Source organism: Hyalella azteca, unplaced genomic scaffold, assembly GCF_000764305.2.
Source record: "Hyalella azteca isolate HAZT.00-mixed unplaced genomic scaffold, Hazt_2.0.2 contig9872, whole genome shotgun sequence".
NCBI classification, from domain to species: Eukaryota; Metazoa; Arthropoda; class Malacostraca; order Amphipoda; family Hyalellidae; genus Hyalella; species Hyalella azteca.
In genome coordinates, this window is record NW_025939930.1 from 7,746 (window position 1) to 27,300 (window position 19,555).

Sequence of the window (19,555 nt, forward strand, 5' to 3'; positions counted from 1 at the left end):
TTTATTTTATAAAAATTTGAAAAATGGCACATTCTTAGCTGCAATTTCAAAAATTGTCAGTGAAATGATTGCTTCTAACTAGGATTGTTGGAATTGGAGAATAATGACAAATATTGCTGATTGGTCTGACAAGAAGACTGTTCTGCAACTACTGCAACAGCAACAAATAAGCTTTGGTGCACACATTTTGAGTGGCAGCAAGACTGGAATGTTTCTACTTCTTGTTTATTCTGATTACTTCATAGTGATGTGTAAATATTTTTAATAAATTTATAATCTTAATGCTGGATTGCTCACCTCTGTTAAATTTGATAGATTTTCCAAAGATATGTTTGAATAATTATAATTATTATTAAAATCTTGCTAAAATTTAAAGTTACACATTTTGAATATATTTGTAATTTTGTTCAATCATGCTTTGTTGTAAAAAATTTAATTGTACTAAGAGATAATTCAACTACTGGTAAATGTTGATGACGTTCAAGTTTCCTCCTGCCGCTCTTGGCACAAGTTGGCAGATACTGAACTTAACTTGCAGTTCATCAGAAAAGTCTCAGAAAGAGAGTGAAATTGGTGTATTAATGAATAATAATTTACTAGATATCTCTCTGTTATCTCATGTGGATTGTGGAATACTCTAGTTTCTTGTAGACTAGTTGACTTTATTATTATTTTTGCCATTTGTTTTATTGGCTGTGGTTTATCAATGGCAAACATTTTGAATTTTTGTTGGACTGGAAATGATGTCAAACTTGAACATTTGGTTTCCTTTAATATTAAAATTAGTTAACATAACTCATTCAGTAAGTCAGGCTACCTACCAGAATGATAGAAAAATTATACTAACTTAATTAATAGTTTAATATACACAATAAAGCACTCCTAAGTTCTAACATTATCATTTCTGTCTAAAATTTTCAGCTGTTGCTCTGTCACCAAATTGCTGGAGTCTGGACTGCTTATCCCTTCCAGGGTGCATACTGATATTGAGGAAAAAAATCCAATACTTTTTCAGGATTCTCCATGATCATCACTTTTCATCAGTATAATTTTCCAGGACTCGTATATGATAGGTTTAGCATGACTGAAAGACTCAGAAAAAGTAAGCGTGCATATTCGGTATTCTATCATCTCCTAAAGTTGAGAACTAGCTAGCAACAAACGTGTAAATGCATAGAGCAGGCAGACACAGACTCAGAGGAACAAAAATTATACAAATCTAAAAAGCATCAAAAAGCGGCACAAAGTAATCAGCAGGGCAAGCCTTTTGCTTCAGCATATAGAAAAAGTAAGGTCCCAAGCCAAAAGTGGTGATATATCTTGCATTTTTGCCTTGGTTTTGCCAAGTGGAAACTTGCTAGCTAGGTTACCTAGGTATTGTAGCTATTGAACTGTCAGGAAACATGTGGCAGAATAAATCACTTGTGACACGGCCTCATGCCATAGGCCACAGATGGTTTGTGGAGAATGAAATACAGAATTTTGGTTTCTTACTGTACTTCCTTTCAGTCCATCTTCACATGACGTGCTTACTCTTGCTGTGTCTGCCTGTCACATCATTGTTTATCCCAGTAACAGGGATCGACGCTTCTTTTTTTTTGTTTCTTTTCAAATTTGCGGGAGCCCCTGAACTTCTGAAGACTAGTCCAATGTGGCCCTACGACCGAGTTTTGAGTTATAGTTGTTAATCAATTTAATTAATCACTTAATTTTCTTTAATTAATCACTTTAATCACTTTTACTACTTTAATTAATCACTTCAATTCATCACTTTAATTAATTGGCTCTCTACCAACTCATTGAAAACCCTGCCTAACTCAAACTGCCTGCACGGCTCAAACTCTCCCTAGCATCTGTTGAGGAGAACACTCCACGGCGGAGCCGTGGAACACGGCAGGGCCGTGGAACACGGTAGAGCCGCGAAACACGGCAGCGCCGCAAAACACGGCAGCGCTGCAAAACATGGCAGTCGCAGAACACAGCAGAGTCGCAGAACACGGCAGAGTCGCAGAACATGGCAGAGTTGTAGAACACGGCAGAGTCGCAGAACATAGCGGAGCCGCGAAACACGGCAGAGCTGTGAATGATCTTTCATAATAATAACATTATTCACGAAATTAAGGGTTTCAAGCAATGTCTTAATACTTAGTTATGTAAAATGAACATTTAAAAAATAATAATAATGAAAAAAATAATAAATAAATAAAGAAAAATAAAATAAATAAAAAATAAAATAAATAAATAAAATTTACCTATATATATATATATAACAAAATAGGAAGGAATCAACAGTAAGAAAGAAAATAAAAAATAATAAATAAGTAAATAAAAATAATAATAATAATTCCCAACCCAGTTAGTTGCAATATCCATGCCCTGAACTGAGCCTCACATGAGTATGCACAAGTTACTGAAGGTCTGGTCCATCCTGGGGGCCACTGTGCAGAGAGTGGATGAATATTGCAAGATCTTTGGCGACGCTTCAGTAGCCAAATTTTCGCCTTCAGAAGATCTTGCCGACACATTTAGATTGAAATTCTTGCATTTAATATATTCCTCAGTCTTCGGCCAACTATTTAGAAAAAAGTAAGGTTTCCGGTGCGTTGGATGGAATACGATGCAGCGAAGCTTGTCCGGAAATCAGTTGCGATGAGTTCCCGCAAAAAATGTAAACAACATCTTTTCGATTGCGTAGTTTCGGTCACATTAGAGCGGTCAGACTGCTTTATTACATGTTCAGTTGACACTTGCTGTACAATCGGACTGTTTTTAGGGTAAAATTAGTTATTTGGGGTAACACGNGGTACAAATCCCCTTCATGGAAATTAACCAGCGAGCTAATGAGAAGTAAGCCACCAATACAATCGCTCTACGCCGTATTGAAAACCGTCCAACAGCTCTATCCCATGCCGTCTAACCTCCTCACGATTTTCGGTAAGCAACTCCCTACGCCATACCGCTGTTGATACACAGTCAGCACTCCAGCCCGTCCGTTCGTCGCAGCTGTTTTCCCCCGCCATAACTCTACCTCCACGCTTACCCCGTCTCCCCACCTTTTTTCACTGACTGCCGGATGGCTTTTCTTAGTTTCTGCTCACTTGACTGCATTACGCTATGAAAAGAGGATCTATACGAGTTGTAAACTAACTTAACCTAACCTAACCTAATTCGGATAAGCATCAAAGGTCTGCGAGAAAAGCCTCCAGTTAGTCATGCGATAATGGTGGAGAGTCGGGGTAAGTGTGGGGGGAAGAAGATGCTGAGGGATAGTAGGGCAGGGAAACAGTGACGCTGGGTTCACGTCTTGCGGAGTAAGTAAGGTGATGACGCATTACCGTTTGGTACAGTTCACATTTGCGACAATACAGTGTGGTCAGCGGACACTTAGGGTAACAGCATGTAGAAGAAGTGATGGTATGGGTTATAAAGCATTGGAGAACAACGTATTGACCGTTAACTATGTGGAGTAGCAGCTTGTGTGCTGAAGCAGTGTTGGTTTAAAGTTCGTGTGGTGAGATAGGTCAATTGACTACAGCTGCTTAGGTGCCAGGATGACAATATCTATAGCATTTAGATGGTTGATATTGGTTCCAGGGCTGATTTGAGCATTAATTTGCTGGTCTACGGCTGCGCACCCTTGAGATCGACGCTTCTCTAACCGCCAAAATTTCTAAGTGACCCGGAACGCGCCTGTCCGTGTACGCGGATACTAAAAAATATAAAAACTAAAACTAATAATAATGCAAATGCTGGGATTTATTCCAGCACACTCCCCGCCCAAAATCCAGTACAGTCAAGGGGGATGCAGGAGGATCATTTGCCGCTCATCAGCAGGACGAGCTCGGTGATAGGGCGTAGGAAGGATCGAAAGTTTCCCGGGGTGCCGACGCGGATTGTGGCTGTTCGTACTCGACCGTCGGCGCTGCGCTTTGTCTCTATCACCCGGCCAATTGGCCAGTGATTTCTCTTGGTCGTTATGTTTCTCACCAAGACGACGTCTCCAGTTTTCAGGGAAGGCATTTGATGCAGCGACTTCCTTCTTGGCTGAAGATTTTGGATGTATTCTTTACGCCATCTGATCCAGAATTGCTCGGTGAGGTACTGGATTCGTCTCCAACGCCTTTTTCCGCAGGCGAGAATGTCGCGTTCGGTGTACTCTTCCAACGTTGCGGGATTCGGGCAAGATTTCAGTGTGAGTAGCATAGCAGGAGACAGCGGGACGGGGTCATTCGGATACTCACCGACGTCGCTTAGTGGCGTGTTGTTGACGATGGAGGTGGCCTCTGCCAGGAAGGTAGTGAATTCGTCGCGAGAAAGATTTCTCGGTCCCAGCAGTAACAGAGACGCATCCAAAATCTTCTTTACGGACTGAATTTTCCTCTCCCAAACTCCGCCGTGATGGCTAGCCTTGGGAGGATTGAATTGCCATTGATAGCCGTGGATTCGAGCTTCTGTTTCCAAATCGTTCAGAGACACGGTTGCCTTTTCCTGGTTGAAGTTGCCGATGAAATTCGTACTCATGTCGCATCGTATGCGCTTGCACGTTCCACGCAAGGCGAAAAACCGTCGAAGCGCGTTCTTGAACGCAGATGTGTCCATCGCGTGAAGCGGTTCCACGTGAACGGCACGAGATACGAGGCAGGTGAAAAGGACCGCCCATACCTTCTTCGTGGCACGAATACGTCTTGTCGTGTAGCCGTCGGTGACGTAGAAGGGTCCTAGTACGTCTGGACCACAGTTCGTGAAAGGAGGAGCCTCCTGAAGCCTGTCTGCGGGAAGATCGCTCATTTGTTGACTAACGAAGGTTCCACGAAGCCTCCTGCACAACACGCACTTTGCTATTTAGTCTTTGATGAATTTGGAAGATCGGTGTATGAAGAAACCGGCTTCACGTATCGCTCCTTGAGTTAGCACGCGTCCTTGGTGTTTTACCTGTTGATGGTAGTGAAGAAAAATGAGTTTGGCGATCGCGTGGTTTCTTGGCAGTAATATTGGAAATTTTACGGCCGCAGTCAGTCTGAGTGACGCAGGCGTCCGCCTACTCTGATCAGGCCGTCGGCGTCGACGAATGGCGACAGTGGTGCGAAAACGTGATCGCCGGGCAAGTTTCCTGTGCTCGAGGAGAGGTGGCGAAATATTTCTGGGAGGGCACTCTTTTGAGTGATTTCGATGAGTATTTTTTCGGCGGCATCAAAAGATACTGGAGGGCGTTGAACAATGTAATAACCGCGACTTTTGCGATACCTATCTAGTAGAAAACAGGCGAAAGAGGTCGCAATCTGGACTACCTTGACGGCCCTGTTCAAACTGCTCACTTTGTCGCATATTGTCTGCAGACCGCCCGACGGTGCAGAAACGTTGGTGAGCAGACTACTGACCTCAATCAGGGTCTCTGGCAGTTCTTCGTCTGGTTCCGGACGGTTGCGTGCAAGTTTTCCGTGCAACCAAAAAGAGCGAGGACCCCGCAACCAGCAGGTCATTGAGAGGGATGCGTGGTCGTGGATGGACGAGAAGCCATGTCTGCAGGATTTTCTTCTGTTATTATGTAGCTCCAGTGCTGAGCAGAGTAGCATTTCAGTAGCATGTTGACTCTCCTAGTGATGTACATCGAAAAATTCTTGGTTTCGTTGGTGATGTAGCCCATGACGATCTTGCTGTCGGTGTATAAATGCACGTCCTGGTCGTCAATGTTCAGCTCCGTGGTAAGTTGTTTTACCGCGATGGAAACGTCCATTGCGGCACAGAGCTCAAGCCGAGGAATAGTTAATGCAGTGCGAGGGGCAACCTTGGAGCTCGCACACACGAAGGCGACGTGCACTTCGTTCGAATCGTTGCACGATCGCAAGTACACCACGAAGCCAATTGCATCCTTCGAAGCGTCGGAGAAGGCGTGCAGTTCGCGCTTCTTTACTTCGCCGAATTCAGGGGGGCAGTAACCGCGAGGTACTGCGAACCCAGAGGAAACCCGGAACGAGCCTGTCCGTGTACGCGGATACTAAAAAATATTAAAACTAAAACTAATAGTTAAGCTAATGCTGGGATTTATTCCAGCACATTATAAACTTGAGTTTCATCTATTCAAGGTCCATATCTGTAACTGGTCGGTTTCTTTTTTATATGACATGTAATTATTTTAATATTATCTATCTATTCCGCCCATGTTCATCAACAAAAACTAAACCCTTATCAACCTAGCAAGACACTCTAACCCCACCCCCATCAGGCCTGAAGGAGGCCGGGATGGGAAGGGGAGGGAGGTGCCGTGTAGAGGGTAAGTGTGAGTGACTCGTAGTACAGTAACCTCAATCGCGGTCGCTGCGCACCTGTGCTGCTTCCTCCATCATGTCGGCGCCGCCGCCATCACCACTGTCATCATCTCCGCCCTCATCATCACTGCCCTCATCATCACTGCCCTCATCATCACTGCCCTCATCATCACTGCCCTCATCATCACTGCCCTCATCATCACTGCCCTAACATTCCCCAACATTTGATTCCCTTAAATCAGCTTACTACTTATTAAGACAACATTCCCTTTCCAACATTCCCCAACATTTGATTCCCTTAAATCTTCTTACTACTTAAATTACAACAGTTGTATTTTATTTTCAATATTATATATAAAGAACTAGTAACCAAACATGATTATTTGTTTATAATCGGCGAGCCCTTCTCCAAAACACAAATAAATTATAATAAAATAAAAGAATGTAACATTGGTAACAAAGAGGTGAAAGTTACCAATGCTGCGACAAATACCGTATTCAACACGGGGGGTAATTAAATAGGTTCTTGTGCCTGCCGTCATAACCACCTTACGTCGCTCACTTAGAAACTTTCGTTGAATAATTGCAGCAGATAATGAGTTTCTCCTAAGAACTGCTGGCGCTTACACACTTTCTTGAGCGCCGCGTGCACCGCATCACAAAACTCGGCACGTGCAAGCGATTTTTTTCGTTCGCGTTAATTTAACTGTATTATTATATGACTATCTTATTTACCGTATTAAATGACTGTATTATTAACTGTATAATATGACTATATTTGACGGTATCCTCCTAGCAGTCAGTTTTGCTACGTGATCATTTGTTGCCTGTCTATATTATTAGGATCTTCGGAATAAGTTATATGTTCGTTACTTTTTCCCTCGATTCCTAAAGAAGTAAATTAATAAACTATTTAACATATTGTACACAAGTGAGTTGAAGCTTGGTCGCAGTAAATAGAAATCATCTACTAATTTTTTTCCAGCAACTCATCCCACATTTTTTGTTTGAAGTTTTCCCTGCGTGATTAATTAAAGCGGTTGCAGTGTGGTTACCTTCGACATTATTTTGATCGGAATTTTTTGCTGGTGCATTCAAAATGGCAATGCAGTTTACTTATCACTGCAACTAAGCTAATTATGTGCCTCACAGACTCCACTGGATCAGGACTCCAGGACGCATCTACTCATGCACCTACACACCCTAACAAAATTCTTCCCCAGCTTCTTGTAATCCAAATCCGAAGCTGCCGCGTCTGTAAATTGTTACTACCCTAACAAAATTTAGAGTCGCCCCAGCTTCTTGTAATTCAAATCAGAAGCTGCCGCGTCTGTAAATTGTCACTACCCTAACAAAATTTAGAGTCGCCCCAGCTTCTTGTAATCCAAATCAGAAGCTGCCGCGTCTGTAAATTTTCACTGGGTAACAAAATTTAGAGTCGCCCCAGCTTCTGGTAATCCAAATCAGAAGCTGCCGCGTCTGTAAATTTTCACCGAGCAGGACTTATGGATTCACCTTCAGCGTACAGACTCAGACGACTCAAGCCTCGGCTCCTCTTGGCTTTGCTTTCACCGTTACTTCCTGGAGTCACCTTGTGCGGGTGATGATCCCAAGCTCCCTTGCACCCTGTGCACCATCGGGCCTTAACCTGCCCACCCAACCCCCTCACCACCTCTTCACCCCCTCATCTCCACCCTCTCACCACCTCTTTACCCCCTCTTCACCACCCCCTCACCACCTCCTCACACCTTCCTCACCTCCTTCGACCCACCGCCTCTTCGTTACCTCCTGACGAACTCTTCACCTCGTCTTCACACTCTATTCACCCCCTATTATCACCACCCCCTATTATCACCACCCCCTATTATCACCACCTTTACCTTACAACTCTGGAAGTTATTCTGATTAAATCTACACTCAGACCAGCCGATGCATTTTTTTAGATCTATCATAACTGCCCGATGTCCTACGATCACCGTGCATCGTTACAGAGATCGTTCCTAACGCGATGACAGTGCTGAACTAGTGTAGTGTATTAAACTAGTATAAAGATATTAAAATATGAAGAAAATTATGTATAAAGATATTTACATAATGACATGTATTCATTTAAATGATGGATAATGAATACTTTATGAAAATAATTTAAGATGTGGATAGTTTTTTCTCTGAAACGTAATTAAAAAAATTTCTTGTCACGAATGAAGTTAGATTCTTGAGCTATTGGTCCTCTCTATTTCTTAAAAAGAGCGACTCTAAAAAAAGTCACATTGTTCCTCATGTCTCAGATTGTGCAGATTTTTATTTTAGTCATTCCAATATTCGGCGTGAAATAACCATGCAATTAACAACGAACTCAGCATCGTTCGCTTCATCAACAACAGAAACAACAGCATCAAAAGTTCACTGTCACTTACGCCATCATTGCACGCAACACCAGCAACAAAAGCACCAACAACATCAGCAACAGCGATAACAACAGCAGTGCTGCAGGAGCACTTTCCAGTTTCACCTTACTTTGACTTTGCTGCTCCAGACCCTCGCCGACCGTCGTTCCCCTCACCGACCGAGCTCTCCCCTCACTCCCCTCCGCGGTTGCTTTCGCTCTGCCGCCCTCGGTGCGTCCCGCGCCAATGCCGATGCTGAATCCCGGTCTGAAGCCAGCATTGTACCGCGATGTTAACGTGAATTTTTGCGGCAAAATTTGTTTTAAAATTATAGATCAATGTTTCATCTGAGGTTCTTGATTGTTTCATCAAAATTCCGATAAGATTGTCACTTTAAAAATTGAATAGTTGAGGATTTTGTGCAGTTAGGGTTCAGAGAGTTATTTGAATGAAAGTAAAATTGGCATGGCAAAGAACAATCACGAGTGTAGCTGGACAACTTGAATCCAGCATTAAGGAGCTTGGGATCACTTGATAAGTTCAATAACAATTTATTTTAGCCATGCCTGCTCATGTCGGCGGTGGTACTCACATTTCGTTTTGTGATAGTCAAAGAAGCCTGAAATTTGCCTGCGGGAATAAGACTATTATTTGCCGTCTGATCCCCAAGGAAAAATTCCCCATCAGGCTGATCCATCAAAACTTTCTTTGCTATACCATATAAAAATTACTGCGAGCAGCTAATGAACAATTTGAAAACTAGCACCTTCCAAGTATTTCAGTCGTTAACTATTATGAAGCTATCTATATTAAGTCAGCTATTGTCAGGTTCCGCCTTTATGCTGACCGCTATACTCAGCAACATTTGTAACATATACACCACATGAAGAACATTTCACTTACTACATAGATTCATTGCAGTTATCTCATTTGGCAGATTTGTACTAGTACAATATAATCTCATTATTCATGAGATAGCTGCCTCACATTCAACTTGAGGAGTTTAGGGCTCAATTCCAACATTATTCCAATTCTCATATTTCTTTCACAATGTTCAGAATTCTCATATTTCTCGCATCGCGAAACTATAACGCAATTGCAATAAACAGTAAGTAACCAGAGTACACTTGAGTTATAAAATATGTACGATCGTAGTAATGACAACATACGTCATCTCTGTTGCATCGTAGTAACGATCGTAGTAACGATCTCTTTTGCATCGTTTCAACAAACAACATTGAAAAACTCCACGGGGCATGTTATCACGTTTCATTAACTTTGAGCCCATAGAGATGTTTGTTTGTTCTTCAACGATTTTGTGTTGAATCGTGGTAGAAGGTTACATCAGAGTTGAATGAATGCTACACTTGCGTTGATGTGTCAGTGTTGGGATCAGTGATGCACTATAGTTGTTGTTGTTCAGGGCATATTATTTTGTGGGACATACTATTGGTAATAAGTAAAGAATTGAAATTAGTGGTGTTTGACGAATTTCTTGATACTGATTCGTAAATTCTTGAAATTCGTGGTGTATGATGAAATTTTTCTAAAAAAAAGGAAACTTTTGTAGTTTAAATAGTTAAGGTGCCAAAAGCCTATATGAAGATAAAGTTGAGTAGGATGAAGTACAATGCCATTGTACATTTTAGTATGCACCAAAACGAAAAAATATGGCCACATTATTTAGTGCATGAATAGAGAATATTTTCAGTGAAACTAAAGTAGGTGTGAGGGGTCCATCCACATTTCTGTAATAGACTTTTTCTTCAATTCCGTCACTTAGGATAAAACTATGGATGTTTGCATTTATGCTTGGAAAATTGAACTAACTGAAGACAAATTAATATAATTGCATCGATATTAACTTAGGCTTGTATCTTGAGCAGGTCAGATCTTTAGAACTGAACCTTGTCTCACAAGTTCACTTACCTATTTATATTCACTCTGTACCATTATCCATTATATTCCCTCGTATCGTGTCTACTTAAAGTCTGTAAAGTTTACCGTAGTTTATAAATGCAACCTGCCTACTTGAATTTAATTTGCATACCCCCCTAAATATAATTTCGAACCGATGTTCCCTGACAGTAGGTACTCGAATAATGAATTCAAATTGACGGTATGTTTACAATTTTTATTCCAATTTACTGAACTTCGAAGCGAATGCTTATCTGATGATTATTCGCAATGCCGCTAATTCATCGGAAAGTGATAGTTTGGAACCAACAACGCAGGCGGTGACAACTTGTGTGAAAGTCACTCGTCTCTCCACGCGCTTTTCATTGTGAAGTCTTTCCTGATACAAGCTAGGAATTTTCTAATTCTTTTTCTATTGTTTAAAATCATTTTGCACTAAATGTAGTCATGATATAAAGTGAAAGAATTGCCTCAGATTTATCAAGAAGAGGTGCTTCATTTTGCCACTGCATTCCTGGCGAGGTCAAAACGAGCTCCTAACTATGCATTGGGATAACTTGACTTATTATTCATGCAAAGACAAGTACTTTATTTGCTGCAAACCTTGCATCGCATCGTGAGTTCGTTAATCTTAACGGTAAACTGCGAGGCTTCCTTCGCATTGGCTCGTGAAGCAGAAAAATGCATCCGGCGGCTGCGGTTGATCCCTGAGGATATCTCGATCGCGTCTGCGGTATATAGTCCGTAATAATCATAACTATTTTATTCGTGATCTTGTCCATGATCTAGTCCGTGGAATTGTATAATATATTGGCTAGGATATTGTCCGTTTTCATGTTTATGATGATTTAAATTACTCAAATGTAATTTAAAAAATATGACAATTGGACCAGTTTACTCTATCGGTGGCTCTCAGTAAACCCGTGAGTGTGATCGCCCTTGCATTTACAATAACGCTCCAAACAGGTGAACATTTAATCGCATTAATGAACAAACCTCAAGCTGATCGTAAGTGGAACGAACGTAAGTACATAAATAAGACGTCTGTGTATGACGGACATTTAAATTTCAAATCGTCGCAAGATTTGAGATCCTCTTGATATTTTTAAATATCGGAACCTGATGTCTGGGCAAACCAAAACGTGCGCTAGCGAGTCAAAACAACTACAGATAAATTTTTTATTCCAAAATGAAAGTGTATTAGAAACAATCTTTGATGATTGATGGTATCTTGCACAATCACTGCACAGTATGCCACTTGAGTCTACTGATAGCCCAAGTTATTCTGGAGCTGTGAAATAGTTTGGCAGGGAAGGAAGTCGAGGCCGGGGAGCTTCAGGGTGCGGGATAACGGGCGGCCTGGGTGAGTGACCGATGCGTATGAGCAGCGTCATTTGGGTGGTGCTTCGGGGTGCTGGGTGGTGCGTCGGGGTGTTGGGTGGTGCGTCGGGGTGTTGGGTGGTGCGTCGGGGTGTTGGGCGGTGCTTCGGAGTGTTGGGTGGTGCGTCGGGGTGTTGGGTGGTGCGTCGGGGTGTTGGGTGGTGCGTCGAAGTACAGGGCGGTGCGTCGGGGTGCAGGGTGTTGCGTAGGGATGCAAGATGGTGCATTGAAGTTTGGGTGGTGAGTGACCGGTGCGTATGAGGAGCGTCATTTAGGAGGTGCGGCGAGTTCGGTAGTGCATTAGGTGGTGAGAAACAGGAATGTATACGTGTTGTCGCATTGGATGGTGCACTGAAATGCTACTCGGCCAGTGGCTGGGAAGCGCACTTATACAGGCGTCATCTGTGTGATGCGTCATGTGGTGGTGCGCGCGGTGGGGTGCAGCGTGGTGCAAAACCGGTGCGGTTGCGTGGTGTTACATTAGGTGGTGCGCTGATAATTAGTGAGGTGCACTGGAGAGCAGCGTGGTGAATGACAGATTCTGAATGAAGTGATTGCATATATATGTGACATATAGTAGGCCGAATGGTGAGGAACTGTACATGAGTGAATGTCGTCACTTGTGGAAGCGCAATGGTATATCGTTTCGCGGTATGATGAGTAGGTCGTGCAATTGGTTGTCAGTGGTGCAATTAACAATGCATATATCTCATCATGTTGGCGGTGACCAGCTAGCATTTGTAAATGGTTGATCTTCATCCATTTTGGCGACCGGTTCGCGACCAGATTTGCTATTAAGTTAATCACAAATGAAAGTAAAATGCCCCAGTTTCGCTATTGCATCTCATCCCTGCCTTCAACAAACATTGATAATCATAACCCATGCAACAACCATCAACCTACGAATCTTTGACTCTGCGTAGGCCGGACGTGAAGCTTTAAAATACTCGCGTTTTTGTTAGTCTTTGCGACGACGGGCGGCGGATGAACTTGACCGACAAGTTGGCAAGCAAACTCCCGACAAGCACGTCGGTCGGACGGCGTTAATGTCGTGCTCATATCATCCCGTTACTCTAATGGCTTCTGCCTGAATGCACTCCCCCTGCATGTGTAATAAGTCTCTGAACTATCATTACCTCATAATAACTTAATCAACAATTTAAAATGATTGTAAAAGTTACGAATGATACTTATAAACTTAACACTTCACACTATTATGAACACTTTGTTTCTGTTAACTTTACAGCAATATTGAACAGCAGGGTGATGCAGGGGAGTCAATAATTAAGCAATTTTAATTTGGATAAGATTTGCAAACATAGACTTGCTTGTCAACCCTGAGAAGAGGCCCTCACTCAAAAAAAAAAAACTCAACGCTAGAAACGCCACCCACCACGCGCGAAATATACGGAGGAATATGTGATATATTCAACAATTGGCACTCGCATGTAGTATTTTGAAATGTTTTCACGTGGGTGAGAATTTAAATTGTTATGAAACTTATGCTTGCAGTTTTCACTTGCAAACGGTTTATGATTTGTATGAAGGTCTTACCATCATAGACCATAAATTATTAACCTAATATCGTCAATAGTAAAATTTATCGTATTTATTTTGTTTAAAAGTTATTCAACCAATATATAGGAGTTACAACGGTAATAGTAACCGCATAAATCAAGTTAAGTTATAGGATGCGGTTAATTGGCGCACAGGGGGATGTTGATTGATGATTAGAACTACAACATTAATTAGGTACGCTGAAATTCTGTTTGATTGTTTCATATATTTTCCATGCATATTGCTGACTGTGATAAGATCTACTCCTGCACGAACAGTCTTTCCGCCTTCGAATTTATCCCTTAATTATTATCCCTTAATTTATTTATCCCCGTTGGCGTTACGAGTATTTTGGCCACCGATGTTCCTGCCAAAATGTTTATCAAGCCTTTCATATTTTCCTTTCTATTTGTTCTACGAGTGAAACTTGGAACAATCGAACGAGTTCGCCGTAGGAAACGATACACTTGCGGCGAGCAACACTTGCGGCGCCGACACACCTGGATGTCAAGCGAGCTATACAGTGAAACTTCCTTCACTTAAATGCCGAGTAGTTCTCTCATCCAGTGGACCAAATCTCTCGACAGCTTTCGCTGAAAGTTCCAGTTAAAAATGACTCGAAATGAGTATAATTTATGAATTTTCGAGTATGTTTGTTATTATTAGTGAACATTTCTTAATTTTCTCGATGCAATTCTCTGTGAAAGATCGCTCTGCTTTCGTAGCAGCATTCGTTGCCACTGAGTATGTTAATTAAGTACGGGGTGAAATTCGAGCTACGAATGTTTCGTGTGACGCGATGTTCGTACTACGAATATTACGTATGGTGTGATGTTCGCACTACGAGTTAAAGCTCCGTATAGCGTGATGTTTGAACGATGAATATTGCGTATATGATGACTATAATACGGCGGTACGTCAGAGGATGCAAAATATTCGTGCAGTATTCACTGGCGTGAATGACCTGCATAGTGAATAGCATTGCCGTTATAGGTGCAGCTCACTTGAGCCCATGTACTGATGTTAACAAGCTCATTATCTATGATAATTGGAAGGGCATGACTGCGGTCAGCCATTCCAGTGATTCAGCTTGTGAAATCAACAATGATGTCTCTGCATAAATGCATTCCTGTGCAAGATTATGTACTATTCCATACCTTTGACTTCTATTCTAGTAAATAGGTGCGTGATTGTTATTACTATGATAATAAATATATGAGGTAGGTTAAGTTCCACTGCCCAGAGCGTGAATGGAGCGGCCTGGTCACTGGAATGTACAGAATTTTAACTTTTTTTATTCTTCATCGATAATGAAGTTCACCCATTCAATCTCGAGCCTTGCAACATCGGCAACTTAAAGTGGATCGGGAAGGGCTTTTTAGCGTTTTGTTGTAGTGATGGTGCGGTGAACTAGCGAACTTACAAATCATAGGAAAGAATTGTAAAATGAATTTTTCTAATTCTTGATGTACGAGCGCCAATTTGAATTACAAGACGGTATATTTTTCTCTTCTAAAAAGAATGAACGATCTCTATAAATTGTTGTCATTCATTGAAAATTGAAGGGAGTTAACGCCTACCATTGTTGTCACCAAGGTTATCATGATCATTTATTTTTATTGTAACTATTTCTTTACTATCATGTTGCTGCAAACCAACGCACGATTGTGTTGCATGTTACAGCGTAGCGCCTCTGCATTGCTTCGGTTGAACTCAGTTTGCAGGGCACTGAAAAAAATAACACGCGGCGTCAGTGTTCAAGCGGTTGCTTCCTTGTCGCTTCGCCTTTTCTGGGCTCATTTCAATATCAACCAAAATTAACGTAGTACAACGTTTTGTCTGACCCAGAACCTAAAGGATTTCTGTAACTCTAACGTAATTACTCAATTGCCACTGGTATATCTGAATCAGGATAACACTCGTGGTTCGCATTTGTTGCAGCGTGCATGAACATGAATATCAAAGTCAAGGTCCAGACTTCGGACACTGAACTTCGTACACTAACGACCAATCCCAGTATCTCAAAGCTATGATCACTTCTATTCCCTTCTGTGATTGGAAGGAAACTCTAAATGCTGCTCTCTGGTTGGTCAGGATAATATGAATTTTTTTCGCGGCTATGAAACTGCAAGGAAGCCTCGATGTGATTGGCTTACTTTGTAAGTAGTGCCTGCTATCCTGAAGTCCGAATATTTGCTGCAGCTTTGGCAACCCTTTCATGGCCAGACCCCCTCAATTGTTGCAGGTTATAATGGTATTCTTACCATGACCAATTCCTTGCACTGGCCAATAAAGACTGGCGACGTCCAGGTGATGCTATAAACTGCATTGTGGACCGTCGTAGGCACGGAAGACACCTGAAGATGCAGCTCGGCTTGCTCGACATGCAGTGCCTTACATTGAAACTTTCACTAGCGTAAGCAACAGTCAAGTTTTGCTCTCTCTTCGTTAAAATGAATCGCGCACCCTCGAAATCGTACTTTATTTTCTCTTTTTGCGCATTCACCAATAACTTCATATAGTCCCAAAGGTCCACGATCTATATGTGGTTCTGGATGATCACGAATGGAACTAAAAGTGTAGGTCGTTATTGTGCAGTGTCTCGAGAGCTAATTATACCCTAGTCTGTTGGCATATTTGTGTGTGTGGATTGTGGATATGAAGGAACTGTTATTTATATAACCCCGTCAGCTGTTTTTCACTCTGCTTATACTGTAATTTAGATTTGAAGTTTCGTAAATGTTTCGGTTCATAAATCTTGATATGCTTTGACTAGTGCCTATAATTAAAGTTTCGTAACGAAATCGATAATCTAGAATTGTTGCGGTATCAGTGTCTAATTGATTATAACTTGACAGAAAACTCGTCTATTCACGCTTGGAAAACGTGCAATTAGAAATTCGCTGACTCGGCAAGTTGCCGGAACGGATCTGGGAAGATTCCATATCGGTGTCATGCAAGTGTTGTGCAAGTGAACTGAAGGTCGGAGTGAGATTATTCACTTTACTAAATCTGGGCAAATGTGATACAAAAAGTGCTTAAAATTAGTTTGCATTGTCAGAGTTTCTTTCTAAAAGAGAATAAACTTGCATCAATTTCTCTTAGACTATCTTATGACTCTTTGATTATTCCAGCTGTCGGATTTTTTAAAACGGCTTGAAGAAAATCTGCTGACGTATGTGGACGTCGCCGCACGCAAGGCAAAATGTTTTTATTTGAATACGAAACGATTTACTACTCATGTGATTGGCATGTGTGTTCAGTCATAGTACAAGCAATACAACCCTGCACAATATTCACTATTCCCCGTTGTATTTAAGATTATATCCTCGTTGGCGCCGTCATTGACGATTGGTATAGATAGCTTTATTCGTCAATGCCGAGTCGATGAATGGCATCTCGATCCACACACGATCGGTGTGCACTGAATAGCTAAAAACTGAAGCAAGCCACGGGGTCTTTCAAGCGTAGCGTCCTTCCAGAAAGAAAATGTTCGTGAGGGAAACGAAGATTCCTCAGGCTCTGAGGACTGAGCCCCAACACCGGGTGTACTCAACCACCATGCCTCCTCCTCCGCCACCCCCTCCTCGATCCCACTCTGTTCCCTCCCCTGAGTATTCTTCCCCAAGCCTGCCTCTAAGAACGTCATGTAATTTCCCTTGTCGCATTTCCCCTCAGCCGACGCCCAACTTCACTCACGAGGAATTTAACGATTTGGGTGAGTGCGAATCAAGAAGTTGAGATCCTTAGTAGCATTAACAAATCTCTTCCATTTAATAATAATAATTCAATTCAAGATAGCGATACGTGATTGCATAGACACTTCCATCTTGCGAAAATAAATTCTTTAGATTACCTACGTGAACATAAGAACGAATAGCGAGGGTAAATACTGATGGCAAGACTGATATTATTAGTCCTCATTGCGAGGGTAATTGCTCAATGCAAATATTTAGTTTTGTTATTGCCCTCTTGGACTTATAGGTACATCATCGGACTTATAGATACATATGCTTGTCTCTGAAGTATCATGTATTCAAATTGATCATATTACAAATTAACCGTCGATAGGAATGCTTCGCGACTTGCGTGTTATAACGCACGACCATATAATCCGTTGAAAATGAAACGTTTTATGTTAAATAAGGGTGAAATTTTGACTGTTTATTGGAGCAGTTATTGTTTAACGTTGAATAACGTACAGTATTTGTACGGAGATCTATTGCATGCTATTTAGTTGGCATGTTTTCTTCCATATTGATAGGGTGACGATCATTCATTACAGTCATATTTTCGTCATGCGTGTGTTCAATTGATTTTGAAGTTACTATTGAGTATTAGATTGCATTTCTGATCTTCTCTGTGCAAGAAATGTCACGTCCAACGTGCTAGTCTCGGCCCTGATTTCCTCCAGCCGAGCTTCCGTCTTCGCAGGTGAACAACCAGAGGAAAAGCTTCAGTCTTTATCGCGGCCAGATGCGCACAAATAATTATGATGTCGTGAGTTCATCAGCCAATCACCACTCAGGATTCTAACTATCCAACCAACCAATGAGGAGAAAATTGAATGCTCTGACTTCATTGGACGTGCGATCACTACGTTGATTTGTAGAGCTTAATCCTAGTATCTACTAAAATTTTAATATCTGTATGTCACTTTGATTGAAATAACTATTCAGATTATAAATTCGTTGCCTGATTAATATGCGCTTACTGATACTACACAATTTGTCGGTTATCGTTGGCTTTGAATTCCGTCATCATAATTGCATCACATGCAATAATGAATTACGCTAAGGACGCATTTCAGTCAAGCTATTCAATTTAATGATTATCGAAATGATCGAACGCTGCAATTTCGATTCAATTGTAGTTTTTTACCTTATAAAATTTCAATGACTGAGAATTAATTGTACTTGTGTTGGACGCAATAAGCAGCGGTGTGTATGTTTAGTATATGGGCTGTCCATATATAGGCATCTGAGTAGAATATCGTAGCAGGATGTAGCCGCGTGTATGAGGATGTAGCGTAATTGCTACGTACGCACCGCGTGACTCACCTTTTCTACGTGCAACGATGACAGGGCCAAGGACACGCGTCGGTTCGTCGGAGGGACCCTGAAGTTTTGAACGACTTTGGCCCTCAAGATTGCACGCTTCCTGTCGTGGTTTGGTCGTTGCCACATAAAAACTCCCCACGCCGCCATCGGCCCAGTGACGGGAGGTTGACGCCCTCGCAGGAACGCGTTATGGGACCTGAAAGGTCCTTACGAGCTTCCCTGCTCGACGGGTCCTGGCGAGTTGAATCAACTGCAGGTTAAAGAACTCCTCGTACGCGGACAAAGGAAGCTTGCTCGAGCGGGATATTGGCTGCGACTTGAGCGTTCTCCCAAGCGCAACCTCCTTGCATGTAGCTCTATACGCTGCAATCGCGCGCTCACCGAGCTGTTTCAGGATTACATTATTTTAATATCGTGAGTATGACAATGATTGTATGCATGGAAACTAAATCCATCGGTATTAATACTAAATTTTTTCTCATTCTCAAGAAAAAGGTCAACATAGAAGAGTTCTTGTTTGCTACGTACGTTGGTCTGTTTTTTCTGTTTTGGCTAATGGATTTTCTAAGTCCAGCTGTGTGATCCTACATAAATCTTCTTAAAACTTCAATTTAATTGTCCTTCAACGTTTGCATGATCTATTGGCACACTTAAATGGTGATTGGCAGAGGAATTTATAATGTCGCCAATACTTGTCAGGATTTGGCGTTCGTGCTTTACTTACCCAGAAGAGGGGAACTTTGACAGAGATCATATTGGTAGGTGCTCTGACACCACAAGTTTGAAACCAATTAAAAAAAGTGACATAACACGGTATGAGAAATTGTAACTTATGTAGGCACTGATTTATGACTCCTTTGACTGTAATTTTGTCGAAGACGATGATCGGTGTGCATTGTTACCGAGTGTAAACAACTGGCTTGTGTGGCCACCAGAATGCCGGCCGAAATTCGGGGTCGCGGTTTGCGTCACGCACAGCGAAACGCAA

The 19,555-nt window shown here is 41.8% G+C and overlaps 1 protein-coding gene across 1 annotated transcript in view; it reads left to right on the forward strand.

The window, feature by feature from the left end:
- Positions 1 to 15,937: 15,937 nt before the first annotated feature.
- LOC108681006 (nuclear hormone receptor E75) overlaps positions 15,938 to 19,555 on the forward strand; it is a 68,718-nt gene continuing 65,100 nt past the window's right edge. Inside the window, exon 1 of the mRNA XM_018169941.2 lies at positions 15,938 to 17,225. Coding sequence (XP_018025430.1) covers positions 16,997 to 17,225 — 229 coding nt within the window. The 5' untranslated portion in view covers positions 15,938 to 16,996. The remainder of the gene's footprint in view (positions 17,226 to 19,555) is intronic.